Source organism: Echiichthys vipera (assembly GCF_963691815.1).
Source record: "Echiichthys vipera genome assembly, chromosome: 21".
In the NCBI taxonomy this organism is placed as follows: domain Eukaryota; kingdom Metazoa; phylum Chordata; class Actinopteri; order Perciformes; family Trachinidae; genus Echiichthys; species Echiichthys vipera.
In genome coordinates, this window is record NC_139846.1 from 4392167 (window position 1) to 4412730 (window position 20564).

The following is a 20564-nucleotide window of genomic DNA, read 5'->3' on the forward strand; positions in this document are numbered from 1 at the left end:
CTCACCCATCATCATGTGATTTTTTTATTAACACAGACAAGAGTTTAGCTTTATTTTTTAATGCATTTCCTCCAGTGACGACATAGAACGGGCATAAATAACAAAATGTTTCCAGATCTCTGCAGACCCCCCCCCTCAGAGTGTGCCTTTGGTCCAGCCCAACACCTTCTGACTTAAAGGGAAAATCCACCTTAAAGCATCCTTTCTAACTCTGATACAATGCACCTGTGCTATTTCTGGTCCCCCTGTGTCTTTTGTTGCTTTTTTTACAAAAGTCCTGCAGTAAAAAAGACCTTTGTTGAAGCTTAAAATGTTTTTTTTTTTTTTTTGTAGTTTGTGTTGTTAAGAATATGCGTCCTTCAAATATAACAATAAGCAATATTTTATGGTGTCAAAAGAACGATGTGTCGCCATTTCCCCTTTTAACTAGATAACGTTATAAAACAAATGTTATAAGAAAATACAAAATGGGGCAACACTTCTCATATTTAACATTTAAAAGCAGTATACAAACATTTAAACCGTCTATAATGCACTATAATGTAGTTACAAGCAGATATTAGTGTTTTACTGTAACGCATCGAGGCTGCTGTATAAACAATTACAATATGTAATAGATTAGTCTCCAATGAATAGGTTGTAACTGCTGACAAATACATTAATAAACACTTAAATGCCCTGTATAGCAGCGTACAGCTACATTATAGTGCGTTATAAGCAGTTCATTAAATGTTTATATAGTGTTTCTTGAATTTGCAGCTTTTAGAAAAAAAGTGATGCTATCTATTACAAAAGGTTCTACGTCATGTCAAAAACATTTAACTGCATGAGAAAGTAGGGATAACGTTGCACGCACACACGATGCCAAACCACCTCACAAAACAAATGTTCTGAGCTTCAGCAGACTTGAATTTACTGCGAGACTTTTGTCCTTAAACATGCTATGTTTTGTCCTTTTGTCCGCCCCTTAACCTTTCCGTAACAACTACGGTGGAAATGTCTGAATTTGGTTGAACCGATCCAAACAATAACCCCTAAAGTCTTAACTCTTGTGAATCTGATTTCCTTTCAATAACAATGTAATAATAATAAAAAAGCACTGAATGCACCAGAGGATTGATTTCTAATGAGCATAAAGCTTTGTGTTTTTTTACAAAAAACAACCTTGTAAACGTTTAAAAACCTAAAATCCTTAAAGTTACATTACAGACGTTACATTTAAAAAGATAAACAGATTTTCTTGCTACGCTACTGAACTTAGTTTTTTATTGTAGCTTCAACCTATTTTATGTGTTTCCCTTTGTTTTACTGTGATTATGGAGATGTAAAGGCTCAAGGAAGACGACGAACAAGCTTTATATAGTGCTGTATGTGAAGCTGTCATTAAGGTTGTGGTTCCCAACCCTTTTTCAGAATAAAAGCCCTAAAATAATCCAATAGTTCACAAGAATAAAAGCACACGATTGGTTAATATTTTGAAGCAGACAAATGTTTTTCTGCTTTTTCGTTTTCCTGCTGACCTCTTGAAATTGTGTCTGCTACAAAATGACATTCCCTAGCAACTAAGGCACATTTTAGATTACGTTCCGGGGGAATTTGTTTTTGTCCCTGACTCATTTTGGATCGATTTTGAGCGGTTCAGGCTGACCGACTGCTCCTGACCGGATGTTCACATGAGTTTCTGACGTGTTAGAACTCTTCAGTCGAAGCTACAAGTCGATTTACGGTAACTTCCTCTTTTTTTTATCACTGCACCTGTGCAAAGTGGCAAACGGAGCATCTGAAAGTGTAACAGCCACACCAGCGAACAGTGATGTATCGTGTTACACAGCGTTCATTCTAGTTTCTCTCTGGTTGCGGTCACAGTTTTAAAAACCTCATTAACTACGAAACTACTTGGTTAGGTTCATGAAAAGATCATGGTTCGACTTTAAATAAGTCTGTTCCGTAACAACGTTGACTTTTTGTCGGATTTTGTTCGAAACCTTTCTGTATTATGTTAAAATCACACGTTATCCTTTGAGATAATTCATTTCTCCTGCAAACGTAAACTGAGGATGCCGTTTTGCTGTATTGGAATGTCATTTTGATGTTTTCTGACGGGTCTCGGACCACTGGATGGGAACCACCGGCTTAGAGGACAAACATTGTGATGAAACAACAGGAGAGATTTTCAACATTTCCAGATAACCCAAGACCGGAGCTGCAACTAACGGTTATTTTCACTGTTAATTAATCTATGAAATGTAAAAATAAACAAGCAAAGAACCAAAAATATAAGATTTACTGAAATATCTCTGAAGAAAATACAGAGGTCACTTTTTCTTTTTTTCTAAATGTAGTGCTTCCTGTAGAATCTCTGGGGGTTGAAGTCCATCCCAAAAAAAGAAGAAGAAAAAGAATAGTCCAACATTGAAGTTTGTGGTTTGATTATAAAGAGTTTTTCAGAAGTGCTGTAAGGTTTGTTTTTATGCTGTCAGGGCTGGGCACATGAAGAAATGGAAGCTCTTACACTGAAATCAGAAATCACACTTGATTCATTTCCTCAGTAACTGCTCAGACCTCTTATTTTGAAAGAATGGGTTCTCTATTATTTTGGAATGAAACCCCCCCCCAGCCGTGGCCGTTCAGGCACAGCCTCCGCAGGTGAGGAGCGCCTCGGCCTCCGCTGGAGGAACGCTGACCAGGTTCAGGGTGATTTCTCCGGACTGACTCGCCAGAGACTGAAGGATGCTGATGGACTCAAAGATGGAGCGGAGGTTCTGGACCTGCTGCTCGGCCCACGGAAACCTGATCTGCAGCCGGGCCAAACAGGAGAGCAGCTATTACTGTTGTTATTATTAGTATTATTATTATTAGTATGATTATTATTATTCTTTTCACACTCTACTTTAATTCCACATTTCAATTCACACTGTCAACACAAATACAGGAGTTTCTACCAATTTAATATTTGATTAGATTTTATATTTAGATTTAGTTAATAATAATTTAAAGCTATAATAAGAAATAAAGTTAGGAATAACTAATAAAGAAAGTTATTATTTGTTGATCATTTAAAGTTAATAATAAACGTTACATTTATAATAATGTTATGTTGGTAATTTAAAGTAAGTCATAATAAGTTAATCATTTAAAATTAGTCATAAGTTACAGTTATAATTTCAACTCAAGTAATAATAATTTAAAGTAAGTAAAAATAACTCATAATAATTTAAAGTAAGTAAAAATAACTTCATAATAATTTAAAGTAAGTAAAAATAACTTCATAATAATTTAAAGTAAGTAAAAATAAGTTAATAATAATTTAAATAAGTAGTAAGTTACATTTATAATAATGTTACGTTGGTAATAATTTAAAGTAAGTAATAACTTAATTATAAATTAAAGTTAGTCATAAGTTACAATTATATTTCAAATCAAGTAATAATTATTTAAAGTAAGTAAAAATAAGTTAATAATAATTTAAAATAAGTAGTAAGTTACATTTATATTTCAAATCAAGTAATAATTATTTAAAGTAAGTAAAAATAAGTTAATAATAATTTAAAATGAGTCATATGTTACATTTATATTTCAACTCAAGTAATAATAATAATTTAAATTCATAATAAGTTAATAATTTAAAATGAGTTATTAGTAATAAGTTACATTTATATTTCAACTCAAGTAATAATAATTTAAAGTAATAAGTTAATTATAATTTAAAATGAGTCATATGTTACATTTATATTTCAACTCAAGTAATAATAATTTAAAGTAATAAGTTAATTATAATTTAAAATGAGTCATATGTTACATTTATATTTCAACTCAAGTAATAATAATAATTTAAAGTCATAATAAGTTAATAATAATTTGGAATTTGAAACAATAAAAGTAAGAAATTAAATAAATAATGACTAATTTCCAGTAATTGATAATGACTTCAAAAGAGTGTAACTAAGTAATTATGAATGAACACTTGTAAGTGATAGAAAGTATTGATGACAATAGTTTGGAGTTCTTAGCGTTTGAAGCAAAGAACAGAGCTGACAGAAAGATCCAAAGGCAGGGTGAGGCGTGCACTCGTGCGTTTACCTGGACTATGATGACTTTTCCTGACAGCTCCTCCGTGTCACTCAGCTCTTCTCCGAAACACAGCGTGACGCCGCACTGGGGCGGCTCGCCACCGTGGGACCGGAACAGTTCCAGCTCTGCTCGCCAGGAGAGAACGTGGACTGAGTCATTCATCACACGTTCTTTACAGCCACGGTTCTTTAGAACCCATTACCTGGTGTGAGCTTGGACTTTGGATTTATGCTTATATCTATGCTTCCATTCTTTCTATGGTTCTATGGTTCTTTTTATAGTTATTTGGTTCTTTCTATCGTTCTTTCTATGGTTCTATACTTTCTATGGTTCTTTTATAGTTCTTTGGTTCTTTCTACCATTCTTTCTATGGTTCTATGGTTCTTTTATAGTTCTTTGGTTCTTTCTATGGTTCTATACTTTCTATGGTTCTATGGTTCTTTTATAGTTCTTTGGTTCTTTCTACCATTCTTTCTATGGTTCTATGGTTCTTTTTATAGTTCTTTGGTTCTTTCTACCATTCTTTCTATGGTTCTATGGTTCTTTTTATAGTTCTTTGGTTCTTTCTATCATTCTTTCTATGGTTCTATGGTTCTTTTTATAGTTCTTTGGTTCTTTCTATCATTCTTTCTATGGTTCTATTCTTTCTATGGTTCTATGGTTCTTTTTATCATTCTTTCTATGGTTCTATGGTTCTTTTATAGTTCTTTGGTTCTTTCTATCATTCTTTCTATGGTTCTATAGCTCTTTTTATAGTTCTTTGGTTCTTTCTACCATTCTTTCTATGGTTCTATTCTTTCTATGGTTCTTTTTATAGTTCTTTGGTTCTTTCTATCATTCTTTCTATGGTTCTATGGTTCTTTTTATAGTTCTTTGGTTCTTTCTATCATTCTTTCTATGGTTCTATGGTTCTTTTATAGTTCTTTGGTTCTTTCTATCATTCTTTCTATGGTTCTATTTATAGTTCTTTGGTTCTTACTATCATTCTTTCTATGGTTCTATGGTTCTTTTTGAAGTTCTTTGGTTCTTTCTACCATTCTTTTTATGGTTCTATTCTTTCTATCGTTCTTTTTATAGTTCTTCCTATGGTTCTATTCTTCTAATCATGGTTCTATTATTCTATCTATGGTTCTATTCTTTTATCTATGGTTCTATAGTTCTTTCTATTGTTCTATTCTTCTATCTATGGTTCTATGGTTATTTCTATGGTTCTATTCTTCTATCTATGGTTCTTTCTATGGTTCTGTTCTTCTATCTATGGTTCTATTCTTCTATCTATTGTTCTTTCTATGGTTCTATTCTTCTATCTATGGTTCTATGGTTCTTTTTATAGTTCTTTCTATGGTTCTATTCTTCTAATCATGGTTCTATTATTCTTTCTATGGTTCTATAGTTCTATTCTTCTATCTATGGTTCTATGGTTCTTTCTGTTGTTCTATTCTTCTATCTATGGTTCTATTCTTCCATCTATGGTTCTTTATATCGTTCTATTCTTCTATCTATGGTTCTATGGTTCTTTCTAGGGTTCTATTCTTCTATCTAGGGTTCTATTCTTCTATCTATGGGTCTATGGTTCTTTCTATGGTTGAAGTAAATTTAAATTGTCATGTTCAAGTTGAACTGAATGTAATGAAGCCGTTTTTAATGTTAAATGTGTCCAGAGTTCAAACTCACGTTGCTTGAAGGCGTCCTTACTGAAGAGCATCACCGGCTCCGTGTTCCTCTCCATCTTGTGCGGCCCCGGTGCGGCGGTGTGCGGCCCAGTCCAGAAGACCCGCCCCTGGCAGAACCGTTTGCCGTAAACTCCCCTCGGCGTGGCAGTCAGTACCACCCCTTTCTCCATGAAGGGCAGCAGGGTGGACAGCGCCTGCCGCTCCTCGCCGGCCGGCAGCGTGGAAGGTGGCTCTGGCAGCAGGATGCGCGGAAACCTCCCCTTCAGGACGGCTGGCGTCGGCGGAGCAATGGAGGAAGGGAAGTACGATATCCTGACGTCGGTGTTGTGGATTTGACGTCTGAGGACCTCGTGTCCTAAATAATGAACCACCACGTTGAAGGAGTCCTCGGCTGCAGACACACAAACAATTAAAGACAACATTTGTGAACTGAGTTTCACATTTTTAGCTCCTCGTCAAGATTATTCCATTATTCCATTCCAATTCACGTCAGTTGGTGAAGACTTTGTTTAGATTCAAACCAGTTCTGCAGACATTTACGGAGCAAATGATGAAACGCTTTATAAATAAGCCTGTGCATGTTCTCATTTGTCCAGGGCATTGTTATCCCCAATTTCAGTCAAAAGCAACCAGACTTGGTTATTTGTCTAGGAAGACGTTTCACCTCTCATCCAAGAGGCTTCATCAGTTCATGTACGCATCTGACCAGGCTGGGACTGGACCAGGACCAGGACCAGGCTGGGACTGGTCCAACTATCTGGTGTGGAGATCCAGGTATTCAACCTTTCACTGATGATGTCACTGGAACCCTTTGTGCTCCAAGTGCCAACGACCGTCGTTAGAGTGACAGTTGTTGGTTGGAAGTTGGTTTGGACTTCGTTAATGCTCTATTGAGTCTTAACCACAGTCGTTGGGAGTCACAGGAGGCCTTTTGTGAACAGTTGTTCTTTGAGGTTAGATTGTTGAATCTCCAGGGAAGGGATGAAAGGGCAGCATTGTAAATTGGAGATAAGTGGTGTCTCAGGGCGCACTCACACTGTCCTTCCGTACCGCGCCCCGGGCTTTAGGGTACTTGTCCCCCCTCCCTCTCCCCCCGCGCCCCAGGCCCGTTTGTACTCACACTACCTGGGCCTCGCGCAAATGCTTCTTGCTGTCCATACGTCATCACGCCGTAACACGTCACACGCATTGATTGACGTCATCGCGATGCGTCTCATTGTTTCCAAATCTTTCCACAGACCTCAGAGTTTTTGTGCGTCTTGTCGACTGTTTTTGAATATTTTCATCGACCAAATCTGCAGTAAACACTCCCCCCTATGTCCGAACAGGTGCACATAAATGAAGTCAGAACTGTCGTAGGCCTCATGCTCGTGCTCGTACACGTGCGCTCGTACATGTGCAAACGGGCTCTACAAAAGCCCACCTCTCTCAGGCGAGCCGTGGACGGCCCGCTGTCTGCAGTTATGCGCGGAGCGGGTGCACTCACACTGCTCAAACGCACTAGGCTTTAGCTGAAAAAACGGTTTTGGCCCGGTGCGGAAGGACAGTGTGAGTGCGCCCTCAGACCTCCTCCTCTGTTTAGCGATGGTTTCTCTACTTTTGCGTGGATGGCTTCTTTTACTCCTCTTTCAAACCATCTGTCCTCTCTGTCCAGGATGTGGACATTGTTGTCATCAAAGGAGTGGGCTTTCTCCTTGAGGTGTAAGTGGACAGCAGAGTCCAGGCCTGAGTAGTTAGCTCTCCTGTGTTGAGCCATGCGTTTATGCAGTGGTTGTTTTGTTTCTCCAGTGTAGAGATCTTTGCATTCAGCTGTGTACATGAACTGATGAAGCCTCTTGGATGAGAGGGGAAACGTCTTCCAAGACAAATAAACAAGTCCAGTTGCTTTTGACTGAAATTACTTTGAGGGTAACGATGACTTGGACAAGTGAGAGCATTCACGGGCTTAAAAACTTGAATATACTCCGAGAAAAAAGGAGATAAATTTACGGGGAAAAAAAATCACAACTATACAAGAATAAAACTTCAATATACTCCTGGAATTAAAGAGGTAAATTTAAGTTTTAAAAAAACTATTCTCTGAGATTAAATATGTTCATTTATGAGAAAAAAACCCACAAATTTACAAAAAATTGATATTCTGAGGTCAAATATGTACATTTATGTTAAAAAGGAATCACAATTATATGAGAATTTTTTTTTTAATTCCTGAGAAAAAAATAAAAATCTAATTTCCAAGAAAAGAAAAATCTCAAATTAGCGAGAAAAAACTTGAACGTACTCGGCGTTAATCTCAGAGATAAATTTACTTTACAAAAAAAACAAAAAACGAAAAAGGGCACTCAGGGGCACAGACCTCTGCCTTTGTTGCATTGTTAATGAAAGTTAAAAAAATAAAATCCAAACAGTTTGATGAAAATCAGGCCAGCTGCTGACAAACATCATGACCACGTGATTACGTATGAAGGTGTTTTTCAGTTTCTCACCTCCCGCTGGAGTCGGGACGCTCTCCTCGATCCGCACGTCCAGCGTGATCTCATCCACCACTGCAGAGGAGAGGGAGACATCAGAGAGCTGCTGGTTCTGGGTTGGTTTCATGGCCAGGTATCTTTGTGCCGTGCCTAAACCACATGAATGTATAAACAAAATTCCATGGTTGTTTCCATGGTTACGATGGCGCCCCTTGACTCTGGAAAATAACTTTTTGAGGCGAGAGAAAGCGTTGCATCATACCGGCATAAGCGTTCATGTCGTTCAAATGTTTTGTTGAGGATTCTTGTATTGAATCAAATTCAGTGAAGGCCCTTTTTTATAGATTTGATTTTTTGTTTTTTGACCTATAAAACACTTAAATAAATAGCCTTTTTTTATGGTCCGAGTTGTAGTTGGGTTGGTTGAAACGTCGGGCGAGTGCAGGCCTTCTTGATAAGCGTACCCCCACTGGCAAGTGTGTGTGTGTGTGTGTGTCTGTCTGTGTGTGTGTGTCTATGCGGAGATGAATGAACGGAACGGTATTTATATTTCAAGATTGCGTTGAAAAAACAAACCCTGAATCAATCTGTGGCGCTCGGTGTTGATTCTGTGTTGCTGCCCCATGCATTGGTCGATGTACGGGAAACACTGTGATGCAATAAGCAAAGGCATCGTGCCTATCCTGAAGTCTCTTTTTGTCGCGCTGCTATCACAGCTGCATCCTCCTCGTGTATTAATTTATAAGAAACCGCCCCGAGAGAAATCTGTACCACAGTTACGATTTAATGCAAACATCTGAAATGCTGCTCCGACTTCCATTAAGGTAGCAAATTTTTCTCTTTGGCAGTCATTATTCTGCAGGTAGGAATGACAAATGGCCTTATACGAGTGTTTCAGGTTGTAATTTGACTAAAAAAAAATCATATATTGATTTCTGTGCAGAAATGAGAGAAAGTGTAGAAAATGTGGGAAGACAGACACATGGCTCTGTTAGGAGAAACTTACTGTCGGCCTGGACGGTGGGGATGTGCTGAGCAGGTTCTTCTGTGGGCACGGGGACGTCGCTCCACAGCAGGACGTCTTCATGGCACTGACAATCACACATTTAGCAGATGATGAGGCAGTTTTTTAAAAGATCTTCAGCTCAGGCTGCCTGGTTTAAAGGCAAGAAACCAAAGAGCTTTTCCCCCTATTTTAAATAAGGTTTTTGGCCTCAGTAGCAAAAGTAGGATGGCGTAGGACCGCTGTAGGCTACACAACCAAAACAGAGACGAGCTAGGGGTCATAGAGAGAGAAAAGAGCCATATTCAAGTTCTACATTTACCAGGAATAAACTTGAATATCCTCGGGTAAAAACAAATGATGTCCTCTGAGATTAAAGAGGGAAATTTATGAGAAACTTGATTAAACAGGTCGATTAATGAGGGAAGAAAAAACCCCACAAATGTATGAGGAAACAATTAACTCTCTTAGATTAAAGAGGTTCATTTGTGAGAAAGAAAATGACAAATTTACGAGAGAATTAAAAAACAAAAAGTAATAATACTAATAACTATAATAAAAATAATACCCTGGGTTTAAAGAGGCACATTTTGGAGGAAAAGAATCCCACATTCTGACTGAACATGATATGAAGTGAAGAGAAAGTCACCAGCTGGGACGTGAGCTCTTCTGACTTGATGTGTTTCACTGCAGGTACGTCGTCGCTGCTCTCTGAGTCGCTGCTGCTCCTCCTCCTCCTCCTCCTCCTCGGCCTCTTGGTGGCTTTTACTCTGCATTTCTTTTCAGGAACCAGCACACCTACAGATACAACACCAACCCAATGAAGTCTGCAGCAAGCACACACTGAAGAGCCTGTTTCACATACACACCAGTGAAAACATATCACCACACTTACACATTAAGACTATTCTTTTTTCTTGGAAATGTTATGTTTAAATGTTATGTTGAAATAAGAGCTACATTTCCAGAACAGAAATGTGAACATTGTTTAAAGCCGGGTTCAAAATGTTTTTTTATGCATATTGTTATGAATAAAAAGTATGAATCAGGCTGTGGATGACATATGAAACTGTCAGAATAGAGATATGGGAATGAAACTGGGAAACAAAAGTGCAGGAAAACTTTTTTCTGAGATTAAAGTTGTAAATGAGTAAGTTGATTTTGTTCTGCTTAATGATGCTGCTATAGGCCTTGTCTGCCGGGGGATAATACTTTTCCTGATACTCTGAGCTTCTCTCCTCTCTGTCTGTATCAGTTATGTCTCATCAATGCATGTTACTAATTCACTTCTTCCTGGAGTTGTTTGTGCTTTGTCGTCTCTCAGGTCTCTGCTGATCGTGGTGGTGCCTGCTGCCGTGGTCCTGCATGACGCTTCCTGCTGCTATTATCACTATTACTCATATATACTATAATTGGTCTTATAAATAACATTTGTAGCCATAAAAACATCATCAGTAATATATCTTATTGTATCGAAGCTGTTATTACCACTACTCATCATTGATCATGTTTGCCACCATAATTATTAGCATTGTCATAATCTATCACCTTAGCTGTGTTTGTTTCTACTATTCTGTTGTATTAACTGTCATAACATATAAGTCATATTCACATTACTATAGATATTATAATAGTTACTGTTACTCTTTGGCTGCTTGCATCTCTGGGACTGTCTGTCTGTCTGTCTTTGTCTCTCTCTGTCCATCTGTCCGTCTTTTCTATCTTTCTCTCTCCTTTTCTTCCTCCCCATCCGGTGCAGACAGATGTCCGTCCTCCACAGAGCTGGGTCTGACTGACGTTCCTGCCTGTTATAGTGAAGGTTTTCGTTGCCACCGTACTCTACAGGGGAATTGTTGGGTCTCTGTAAATCATAAATAAGTCATAGAGTGTGGTCTTTACCTACTCTGTAAAGTGTTATTAATAATAACTTTTGTTATGATTTGGCACTATAAATAAAATTGAATTGAATTTAAATTCACGAGAAATAACTTGACTATTCTCTGAGTAAAACAAACACTGTTTTATTTCCAGCATGATTGTCTCTGTCTTAATCTTTCATCATAATGTCTTTGAGGAACTGAAGTGGTGACGCTGGCTGGACTTTGGTGCCCTCAGTATCATCTGCTGACTCAGTGGAACAGCTGGGATCGGACACTTTGCCTCTTTGTCCTGAGGTTCTAACAGCCGTGGACAGAAGATACTTACTCATTATATAATAAACTACCCAGCAATGCACAAAGTTATTCAAATGCGCTCCACTTTTACGTGCTGCAACATTAAAGTGATTCAAACATTAATGCATCAATAAAACATTATACTCTATTCTGAAAAATCTACATAATGAGCTCTTTAACTTCAGGTACTTTAAGTGTATTTTAATGATAAAACGTTTGTACTTTGAGTAATTTCCACTTTCATATTGGATAAACATAATAAAATAAATGTGTTTTCATAGATTTATTAATGTGAAAATACCCATTTTATTCTCATTTTCTAAAGACCTTTTCAATGTTAACATAACATAAACATTGGAAATGTGTCCAAGTTTAGCTCCTGTTGCAGTGAATGTGAATCAGCTGACAGGAAGTGAACAAGGACCAAGGCTGTTGCCTAGCAATGGAATACCATTAAAAAGGTCTATTCAATAATTACGCTGTAGTGTTTTTGAAAACAGAAGGTCCTAAAAATATACTGTGTATCTTTGCTTTAATATCAATCAATCAAGTGAAAACGTAAATTAACCTCTTTTAACTCAGGGCATATTTTATTTCTTTACTAAGACAAGAGGTGAATGACGTATATTTACTAGAAAAGAACTTCCAAATTTATGGTGGAATAAATTGGATATTCCCTGAGATTAAAGTGGTAAAATGAATCTTCCCATTATTTAGTGTATAAATGGTCAAAGAAATAGTGAAGAATATATATACAGTGAAAAACGTAAATGAACCTCTTTTAACTCAGGGTATATTTCATTTCTTTACTCACGTTTTTCACTTGATTGATTGATATTCAAGCAAAAAAAGAATTGTTTATTTTTAGGGACCTTCTGTTTTAAAAACACTACAATGTAATATTTAATAGACAATGGAATAATAATGGGTATTGTCACATTAATAACCTTGGAAAAAGAAAATCACAAAATGTGTTTAAAAACCCTCAAATATTAAATCTATCAGAACATATTTATTTTATCCAATATTGAACTGAAAATGCCTCATTCAAATTCAACTTTTTTTCAAGTCAATTTGTGATTGATTCTCCTAAATTTACCCATTTAAACTCCGGGTAATATTTTTATTATTAATATTATTATTTGAAATGATTATTATATTTTCAAGTTTTTTTTTCTCATGGATTTGTGACGTTTTCCTCATCCATTTGTGATTTTCTTGTGATTTCTTCAACTTCTGTGTTTTAATAAATGAATATCTTTCAGTAAAGTAGATCTCCCCTTTTTTTAATTGTTTAAAACTAAAATAATCACACAAATCAGGAGACAATGCACCAGATGAGTCAGAACTGAACTTTGTCCTTTTCTCTGTGGCTCACCGCGTGCAGTGAATCAGCGCCATGTTTGCTGCGTTAAACACAAAAGCCAGTGCTCTATTTAAAGTGCTGGAGACGCTTTAAACGAGGATAAAAGAGCACAGCCGAGAGGAATTTAAGTCCAGTAATAAAGAGCAACATATTTAACAGCAGCAACAGTAAAGTGCAGGCGACAAACGCAATCAACACTGCCGTTAAATTCAATTTCTATTCAATTCAATTTTATTTACAGTGCCAAATTATAACAGGAGTGATCTCAGGACACTTTACAGAGTAGGTAAAGACCACACTCTATGACTTATTTATGATTTACATAGACCCAACAATTCCCCCGTAGAGTACGGTGGCAACGAAAACCTTCACTATAACAGGCAGGAACGTCAGACAGACCCAGCTCTGTGGAGGACGGACGTCTGTCTGCACCGGTTGGGGAGGAAGAAAAGAAGAGAGAGAAAGAGAGAAAAGACGGACAGATGGACAGAGAGAGGCAAAGACAGACAGAGAGACAGAGAGAGAGAGATGATGAGCAGTCATTGAGATGAGTGTGAAATGCAGTCGGGCTGAGTGAAGATAACGTAAACACCTCTCAGTCAGGTGGTCTACAGGAGAAGTGTGCAGACAAAAGAGCTGAATAGTACAGAAATCACTCAGACCACCAGAACCCTGCGACCGGTTCTGGGCTCAATGTAGGTCAGAAGAACGGGAGCACGTCATTTTGAAAAGAGAAAACTTAAAGGCGTAAAAATGACGAGAAAACTAGGCAAAGTTGTTGAGGTTGATCCAGATTTACAAGGTAAAGCCATGTAGTTCCTTTAGTTGTTTCCCCTCAAATTTGTGACTTTAATCTCTGAGAATCTCTGACAAAGTTTCACTCAGAATGATGTTTTTATAATGTCAGAGAATTTCAGAATCATTTTCTCATAAATTAACGACTTTAATCCATTCATTTTAGAGCCGGAGGAGGGGGTAATATATTTGGAGAAAAAACTCTGAATTCATGAGGTTAAGGACGTATATTTACTAGAGAAGAACTTGCACATTTATGGGGAAATAACCTGGATATTCTCTGAGATTAAAGTGGTAAATTTACAAGAAATCATTTATATATTCTCTGATAATGGGGGACGTTACTGCCGCATCCTCAGGTGTCCAGTGCTTGCCAGAGCCCGACTAAAACCAGATAGTTATAAGACTGTTGATGGCAAAGTCCTAGTGGAAGATGAACTTTTACACTTCCTTGCTATAAAAATTAGAACATTAAGTCAGGATGAGATTATCTTGTTAGCTGCCAACAACTTCAACTCAGACTGGTTAGAGGCGTCAAAGAAAATGCTGTATGAACTCTGTCCTACTACTCAACGGAACATCTCACACAGAGGAGCACAGAAAGACGCCAATAACATCAAGAGCTGTCTCAAAGTGCTGAATGAGTGCGGGGACAATGTGCCGAGATTTGTATCTCACTATTTGGACGAGCTACCACCTGTGACTTTTACCAACATGGATGTATGCGGCCCTTTTTCGAAAAATAGAGCAGCTACACAATGAGGTCTCTGCCATGAAACATGCGCTACACCGGCAGACTGAAACGAGTGAAGGTTTGCGTGTAGTCACCGTGGACGTGAACCGGCGGGTTAGTGCCCTGGAGCAGCACTCTGACCACGGCAGTGCTGGCTTCATTGCGCCGGTGAGGCGGCTGGACGCAGGGAATGCTAGTGCTGCACATGCCACCAACTCAGCGGTGGTTGGAGACTCCGACGGATCGGCGGAGGGAACTGAAACTCCAGATGACAGACACTGAGGAGAGGCACAGGGGCCGCTGCCTCTAACAGTGGAGAGCGCCACACCAGCACTTGGCCCTGGGTTAACGATGTCCTCGCCCGGATCTTCAATGTGGAGCCGAGTCGTCAAGAAGGGGAAACAGAAGCGCACTGAGGATTACCAACAAGGATCAAGTCTGAGGTGGGACGGAAGAAAGCTGGCAAAACTATTGTGGGCACTGGAGACGCAGGAGACATCAAGATGGTAACAACTAAACGGGTGAGCATCTTTGCAACTAGGTTTTCACCCGACATAGGTGCTGAATTACTGCACGCTCATCTTGAGAATAAACTGGGACGTGGCGGGTCATGTGAAAGGATTGTTACTGTCAACAGCAGATACGCATCCTTTAAAATATCCGCTGAATGCAGAGATGTTGGCGATATGTATAATCCGGAGCTCTGGCCAGAGGGAGCGTTTGTACGGCGCTTCTATGAACCACGTAAAGCTGGAGTCATTGCTAATGCGGCTACTCTAACTGCTGGGGATATGAGTGTGCTCGCTACTGGCAATAATGCCTAAATATGATACTGCTATGGATATAAGCATCCTGTCACACAACTGTCATGGCCTGCGCTTGGGCCAATGTGCAGTGGATAAAGCTCGCCGCATTACTGTTGATCAGCTGTTGGGGCACTGTGACATTCTGTGCCTACAGGAAACCTTTCTAGCAAAGCAGGATTTAAAGGGACTAAACTCCATCAGTGACAGTTTTCACGGTGCTGGAGAGTCCACCACTGACCTCAGGCTGGGTATAAAAAGGGGCAGAATTCCAGGAGGTGTGGCAATTCTGTGGAATAAGAAACTAGACTCAGCGATAAATGTTATTAGGCTTGGCGTGGACTGGTGCATTGCTATACACTTCAGTCAGCGTGATAAGGAATTTATCATTTTAAATATTTACACTCCATATCAATGACAACATAATGAGGAAGACTATGTAAATAAGCTTGCTTTTATTAGTTCCTATTTACAAGATGAGTGTCTCTCAAATATTTTTATTGTTGGGGATATGAATGCAGATATTTCAGACAAAAGGGTCAATTTTTGCTAACCAGCTAAATCATATCTGTACAGATAATAACCTGGTAATGTCTTGCAGAGAGCTTTTGCCAGCCGAGAGCTACACACATAAGTGAGGCTTGGCACACCACGTCCTGGTTAGACCATTGTCTCTCTGCAGCTGATGCTCACGCTTCTTTTGCACACATGGAAATCTTATACAATGTATCCACCTCTGATCACATCCCTGTAAAGATAGTCATCAGATCTGAGAACATACCTGCAACTGTAAAATGGCAAATAATTCTAATCTTGGCAAATTGGACTGGTTCTCTCTTTCATGTGAAGACATTGCTTCTTACTGTAAATATACTGATCAGTTATTGAACAATATATGTCTCTCTAGAGAGGCACTCATATGTAAAAACAGTAATTGTACAAACACCAAACATAAGACAGATATTTCTGCAATGTATACTGATATTGTCTCAGCATTACCTGAAGCTAGTAAGCCTCAGCTTAAGCGCATAAAGAGAGGAAAAGTTCAGCCTGGTTGGAATACCTATGTGGCTAAATTCTATGCTGAGGCTCGTGAAGCTACTAAATCCTGCGCAATGGCTGGTAAACCAAGACACGGGCCATTTTTGAATATAAAAGAGTACAAACACAAAATATAAATATGCAATATGTTTCATTAGTAAAAATGAGCAATCTTTGAGGGCCGACTCTATGGCCAAGAAACTTCTAAATAATACTGAAAAAGATTTCTGGAAAGAGGTGAAACGCATTCATAACTGCAAACCCTCCTTACCATATACCGTAGATGGAGTCTCTGGTGCTAGTGCTATTGCTGAGCTCTGGTGAAGGCATTATAGTAAATTGTTTAACTGTGTTCAGACTAATAGCCATCAAGTAGCAAATGTTGAAAATATAGATATAAACACAACTCGTGAGGTTTTTCAAGCGATTAAAAACGTATCAGTTAACAAAACGACAGGTATGGATTATATCTCCGCTGAACATCTTAAACTTGCTAGCTCAAGGTTATATACACTTCTTGCCTTATGCTTCAGTGCCCTCATAGTCCATGGCTTTCTTCCAGACTCTAGGATGAGCAGCTGGCTCCTTTGGTTAAGGATAAAGTAGGAAAAGTGGGTTCCTCAGAAAACTGTAGGCCCATCGCTCCAGCTAATATATTGTCCAAAGTTGTTGAACAGATTCTCCTGGAGAGGATTAATGACCTAATTATCTCTACAGATAATCAATTTGGGTTTAAACCTAGACACGGTACAGATATGTGTGTATATGTGCTAAAGGAACTGCTGAGCAACTAGAACTCATCTGTTTTTATTTGTTTCTTAGACGCCTCCAAGGCATTTGATAGGGTGAATCATGAGAAATGATTTAAAAAATTGGGTGCCGCAGGTGTCCCTAAGTATATAGTCAGAATCCTGTCATATTGGTATGCCCAACAGACCATGCAAGTTAAATGGGACAACTGCTTGTCTGCTCCCTTTCATATCAGTAATGGAGTAGGACAAGGGAGCATCTTCTCTCCTATTTCATTTAATTTCTACATGAATGATTTATCACATAATCTAAGCTCATGTAACACTGGCTGTAAGGTCCGCAGCACAGTGATGAACCATCTTATGTATGCTGATGATTGTGTGATCTTTAGTCCTAGCTCAGCTGGTATACAGCAGCTCCTAAATGTGTGTTCTGTGTATGGGGAACAACATGATATAAAGTACAACAAGTCAAAAAGTGTGATAATGATTTGCAGAACCGTGGAAGATAGACATGTGACTTTTCCTGACTTTAGACTCTCAGGTAAGGTTCTAAATAACTGCAGTGAAGTGAAATATATATATATAAAGAACTTGAATATTCTCAGAGATTAAAGTGGTAAATACATGAGAAAGAACTTGAATATTCTCTGAGATTAAAGTGGTTAAATATATGAGAAAAAAATTGAATATTCTCTGAGATTAAAGTGGTAAATATATGAGAAAGAACTTGAATATTCTCTGAGATTAAAGTGGTAAATATATGAGAAATAACTTGAATATTCTCAGAGATTAAAGTGGTAAATATATGAGAAAGAACTTGAATATTCTCTGAGATTAAAGTGGTAAATTTATATGAAATAACTTAAATATTCTTCTGATCTTCTCCAGTGTATCAGAAAAGTTGCTGCAAACTCTTTTTTGTGCACATTGACTTGATTTGTGATGTTTTGTAAACAGTGGTGAGTCTGTTTGAAACAAACAAACATTTTGTGTGTGTGTTTGTGTGTGTCCGTGCGTGTGTGCCTGCATGCGTGTGTGTGTGTGCCTGCATGCTTGTGTGTGCGTGTGTGTGTGTGAGTGCGTGCGTGTGCATGTGTGTGTGTGTGCATGCGTGTGTGTGAGTGTGTGTGTGTGCGTGGGTGCGTGCGTTTGTGTGTGTGAGTGTGTGTGAGTGCGTGTGCATGCGTGTGTGTGTGCGTGTGTGCGCCTCACCCTGCTCGCTGAGGGGCACCAGCCTGTACACCTTGTAGGGCTCGGAGATGTCCAGCTGTGCTCGCTCCATCACCTCGGTGAACTCTGGACTCTTGTTGAGGGCGCAGCGCAGGCGGGTCTTCCAGGACGCCGGGTTGTCTTGAACCCCGTCTGTCGGCTTCCCTTTGAACTCTGCCCACGCCTGCAGAGAGGACACAGAAAGTCACAAAGCTCCACCCTCCATCAGCCTGGGGCTTTTGTGCCCTCTCAGGGCGCACTCACACTGTCCATCCGTACCGTGCCCGAGCACGTTTCACGGCTACAGTCTAGTTCGTTTGACCAGTGGGAGTGCAGCCTGACCACGGCAGCAACCGTACCGCGTCTAGGAGCGTCTAGGAGGGGGCGACAAGTACCCTAAAGCATGGGGGACGGGACAGATGGACAGTGTGAGTGCGCCCTTAGAGTGTTTAAGAATCCCGAGGAGGGGAAATGACCTTGAAGATGGCGGCGTCCTCGTCTTTACGGAAGTCCTGTTTCCCGGCGTGCTTCCACGGAATACGGAACATGGTTTTAGCCTCGTCGTCCCACATCAGCCCGGGGAACTTCCCACTGCTGACCTGCAAAAAACACCTTTAATCAGCTTTAAGTCCACATTTAGTTCTAATACTTTGCTGCATAAATGGATACAAATACAAATATGACAGTTTTAATAAATATCTGGTTTCAGGAAATAACTTCATCAAAAATGAATCACTTATTGTTTTAGTTGCTTTGATGCTTTTTAAAAAGCAACAACTTTATTTACGCGTTTCTTAGCCAATCTAAGACAAAAAAATAGAATAATAAATAATGATAATAATTCATAAATAATATTATCCAATAATAATTATGATTGTTATAATTACTACATAATGAAAAAACAATAGTTCAAATATCTAATAATAAAAACAATAATTTGTATTATTAAATAATTATAATATTATTAATACATAATAATAAAGCATACTTATATATATTTTAATAACCATAACAAAAAAGGGGCAATAATAATTGGGATTATTTTTAAATCATAATTATTAATACATTATGATCAAACTATGTATTATTAAAAATGTAATAATGGTAAAAGTAATAATATCAATAATATATAATCAAAAGAAGTTAATATAATATTATAATATAATATTTGTTTCACATAAAACTATTTTCATTTGTATAAAAGTCAGTTTTCATACAAACTCTTTCCTTTTAAAATATGGTTAACTTTGTTTATGCGTAATAAAAATAGAAAACACTTAGTGGGGCAGTAACATCTGGCTTTCACTCTGATGCACGAGCATAATAATAATAATAATTAATAATAATAATAGAATATATTATTCAACTTATTAAAGGAAATTATGTGAATTCTTCCTCCATCACTCATGTGTTTACTGTTTCTCTTTCCTTCTCCACGCACGCACGCACACACACGCGCACGCACGCAAGCACACACACACACACACACACACACACATACACACGCACACACACACACACACCTGTTCGACGATCCAGTTGCGCAGTCTGCGGGTGGAGCGCGCTCTCCCCGCGGCCATGACTTTCTTCAGAGTGAACAATAAAAACAAGCCTGACACAAACAACACACACGTCACATGCTTGGTGTCCTCCCCCTTTAGTCACAACAGTTCAGACGCGTTCATAAAGGGTGAAACATAACAGTTCAGACGCGTTCATAAAGTGTGAAATATAACATTTCAGAAGAGTTAATAAAGTGTGTTAATAAGCTGACAATAACACCAGAATATAACATTTAAAGTGTAAACAGCCAGCTCATTGGATGCGGATGCTGTGGCTCCACGCACGCACTTTAACTCCCGTTTCTTCAGTCGGCTCTTTTTGAACGGAGTCTGGTCTGAACCCTCTGCGAACTGTGTGTGTGTGTTTATGGTGTTTGTACGTGAATATAGGTCCATATAAATATAGAGGCTGGCGGAGGCTAAAGGTGTTCCATTAAGGAAGTGCAGCTAAGTTTCGCTTACCTCGGTTGCGTTTCCTCCTCCGAGGTGTCTGCGGACAGGGTGAGTGCTGCCCGGCGCGGCTCGGCTCGACTCGGCTCGGCTCTGCTGCTGCAGCTGCTGCTCGCTGCTGCACGGAGAGACGCTCCTTTTCCCAGAAACCACGTGACTTTGAGGAAACTGTGTGTGTGTGTGTGCGTGACCATCAGGGGGCGACAACGGACATGCGCAGTAAAGTCCAAACTGCCAGTAACCACAGGATACCGGTGATGACACTTCTCCTTCACATCCAATTCAATGTTATTGTGATGAAAACAACCAGAGTGATGTTCCAGCACAGCGTTGTGCATAAGCTCATATTTCTGTTAGTTTATTTATTTATCCTATCCTAGGATCCTATTATTATTATTAATAATATATTTGTTTTAGAAATGTGTAAATAACAATAATATAGAAATAAATAAGTTTGGGAA

General features: G+C 38.7%; 1 protein-coding gene across 3 annotated transcripts; it reads right to left on the minus strand.

Moving 5' to 3' along the window:
* Positions 1–53: 53 nt before the first annotated feature.
* Positions 54–20241, minus strand: irf9 (interferon regulatory factor 9). 3 transcript variants are annotated; one of them, XM_083936619.1, is made up of 10 exons: positions 20116–20216; positions 19615–19677; positions 18568–18690; positions 18095–18275; positions 9868–10016; positions 9222–9306; positions 8231–8365; positions 5746–6135; positions 4081–4196; positions 54–2795 (listed from the first exon to the last, which is right to left on the minus strand). In XM_083936619.1, the coding sequence occupies exons 2-10, from the start codon at positions 19669–19671 to the stop codon at positions 2628–2630; spliced, it is 1404 nt and encodes a 467-aa protein (XP_083792745.1). In that variant the 5' UTR covers positions 19672–19677; positions 20116–20216; the 3' UTR covers positions 54–2627. The 3 variants fall into 3 exon arrangements, with proteins under 3 accessions (XP_083792745.1, XP_083792744.1, XP_083792746.1); XM_083936618.1 differs by having other exon boundaries at positions 57–2795; positions 19615–19703; positions 20116–20241; XM_083936620.1 differs by having other exon boundaries at positions 60–2795; positions 8231–8290; positions 19615–19703; positions 20116–20241.
* Between the last annotated feature and the right edge of the window lie 323 nt (positions 20242–20564).

Excerpts from the sequence above, each read along its gene's own strand:
- irf9 (XM_083936619.1), bottom strand. The coding sequence starts at position 19,671 with ATGGCCGCGGGGAGAGCGCGCTCCACCCGCAGACTGCGCAACTGGATC. Across the intron at positions 8,366-9,221 it reads CCCCACCGTCCAGGCCGACA|GCACGGCACAAAGATACCTG; the intron begins GTAAGTTTCTCC and ends CATGTGGTTTAG. Across the intron at positions 2,796-4,080 it reads GAAAAGTCATCATAGTCCAG|ATCAGGTTTCCGTGGGCCGA; the intron begins GTAAACGCACGA and ends GCCCGGCTGCAG.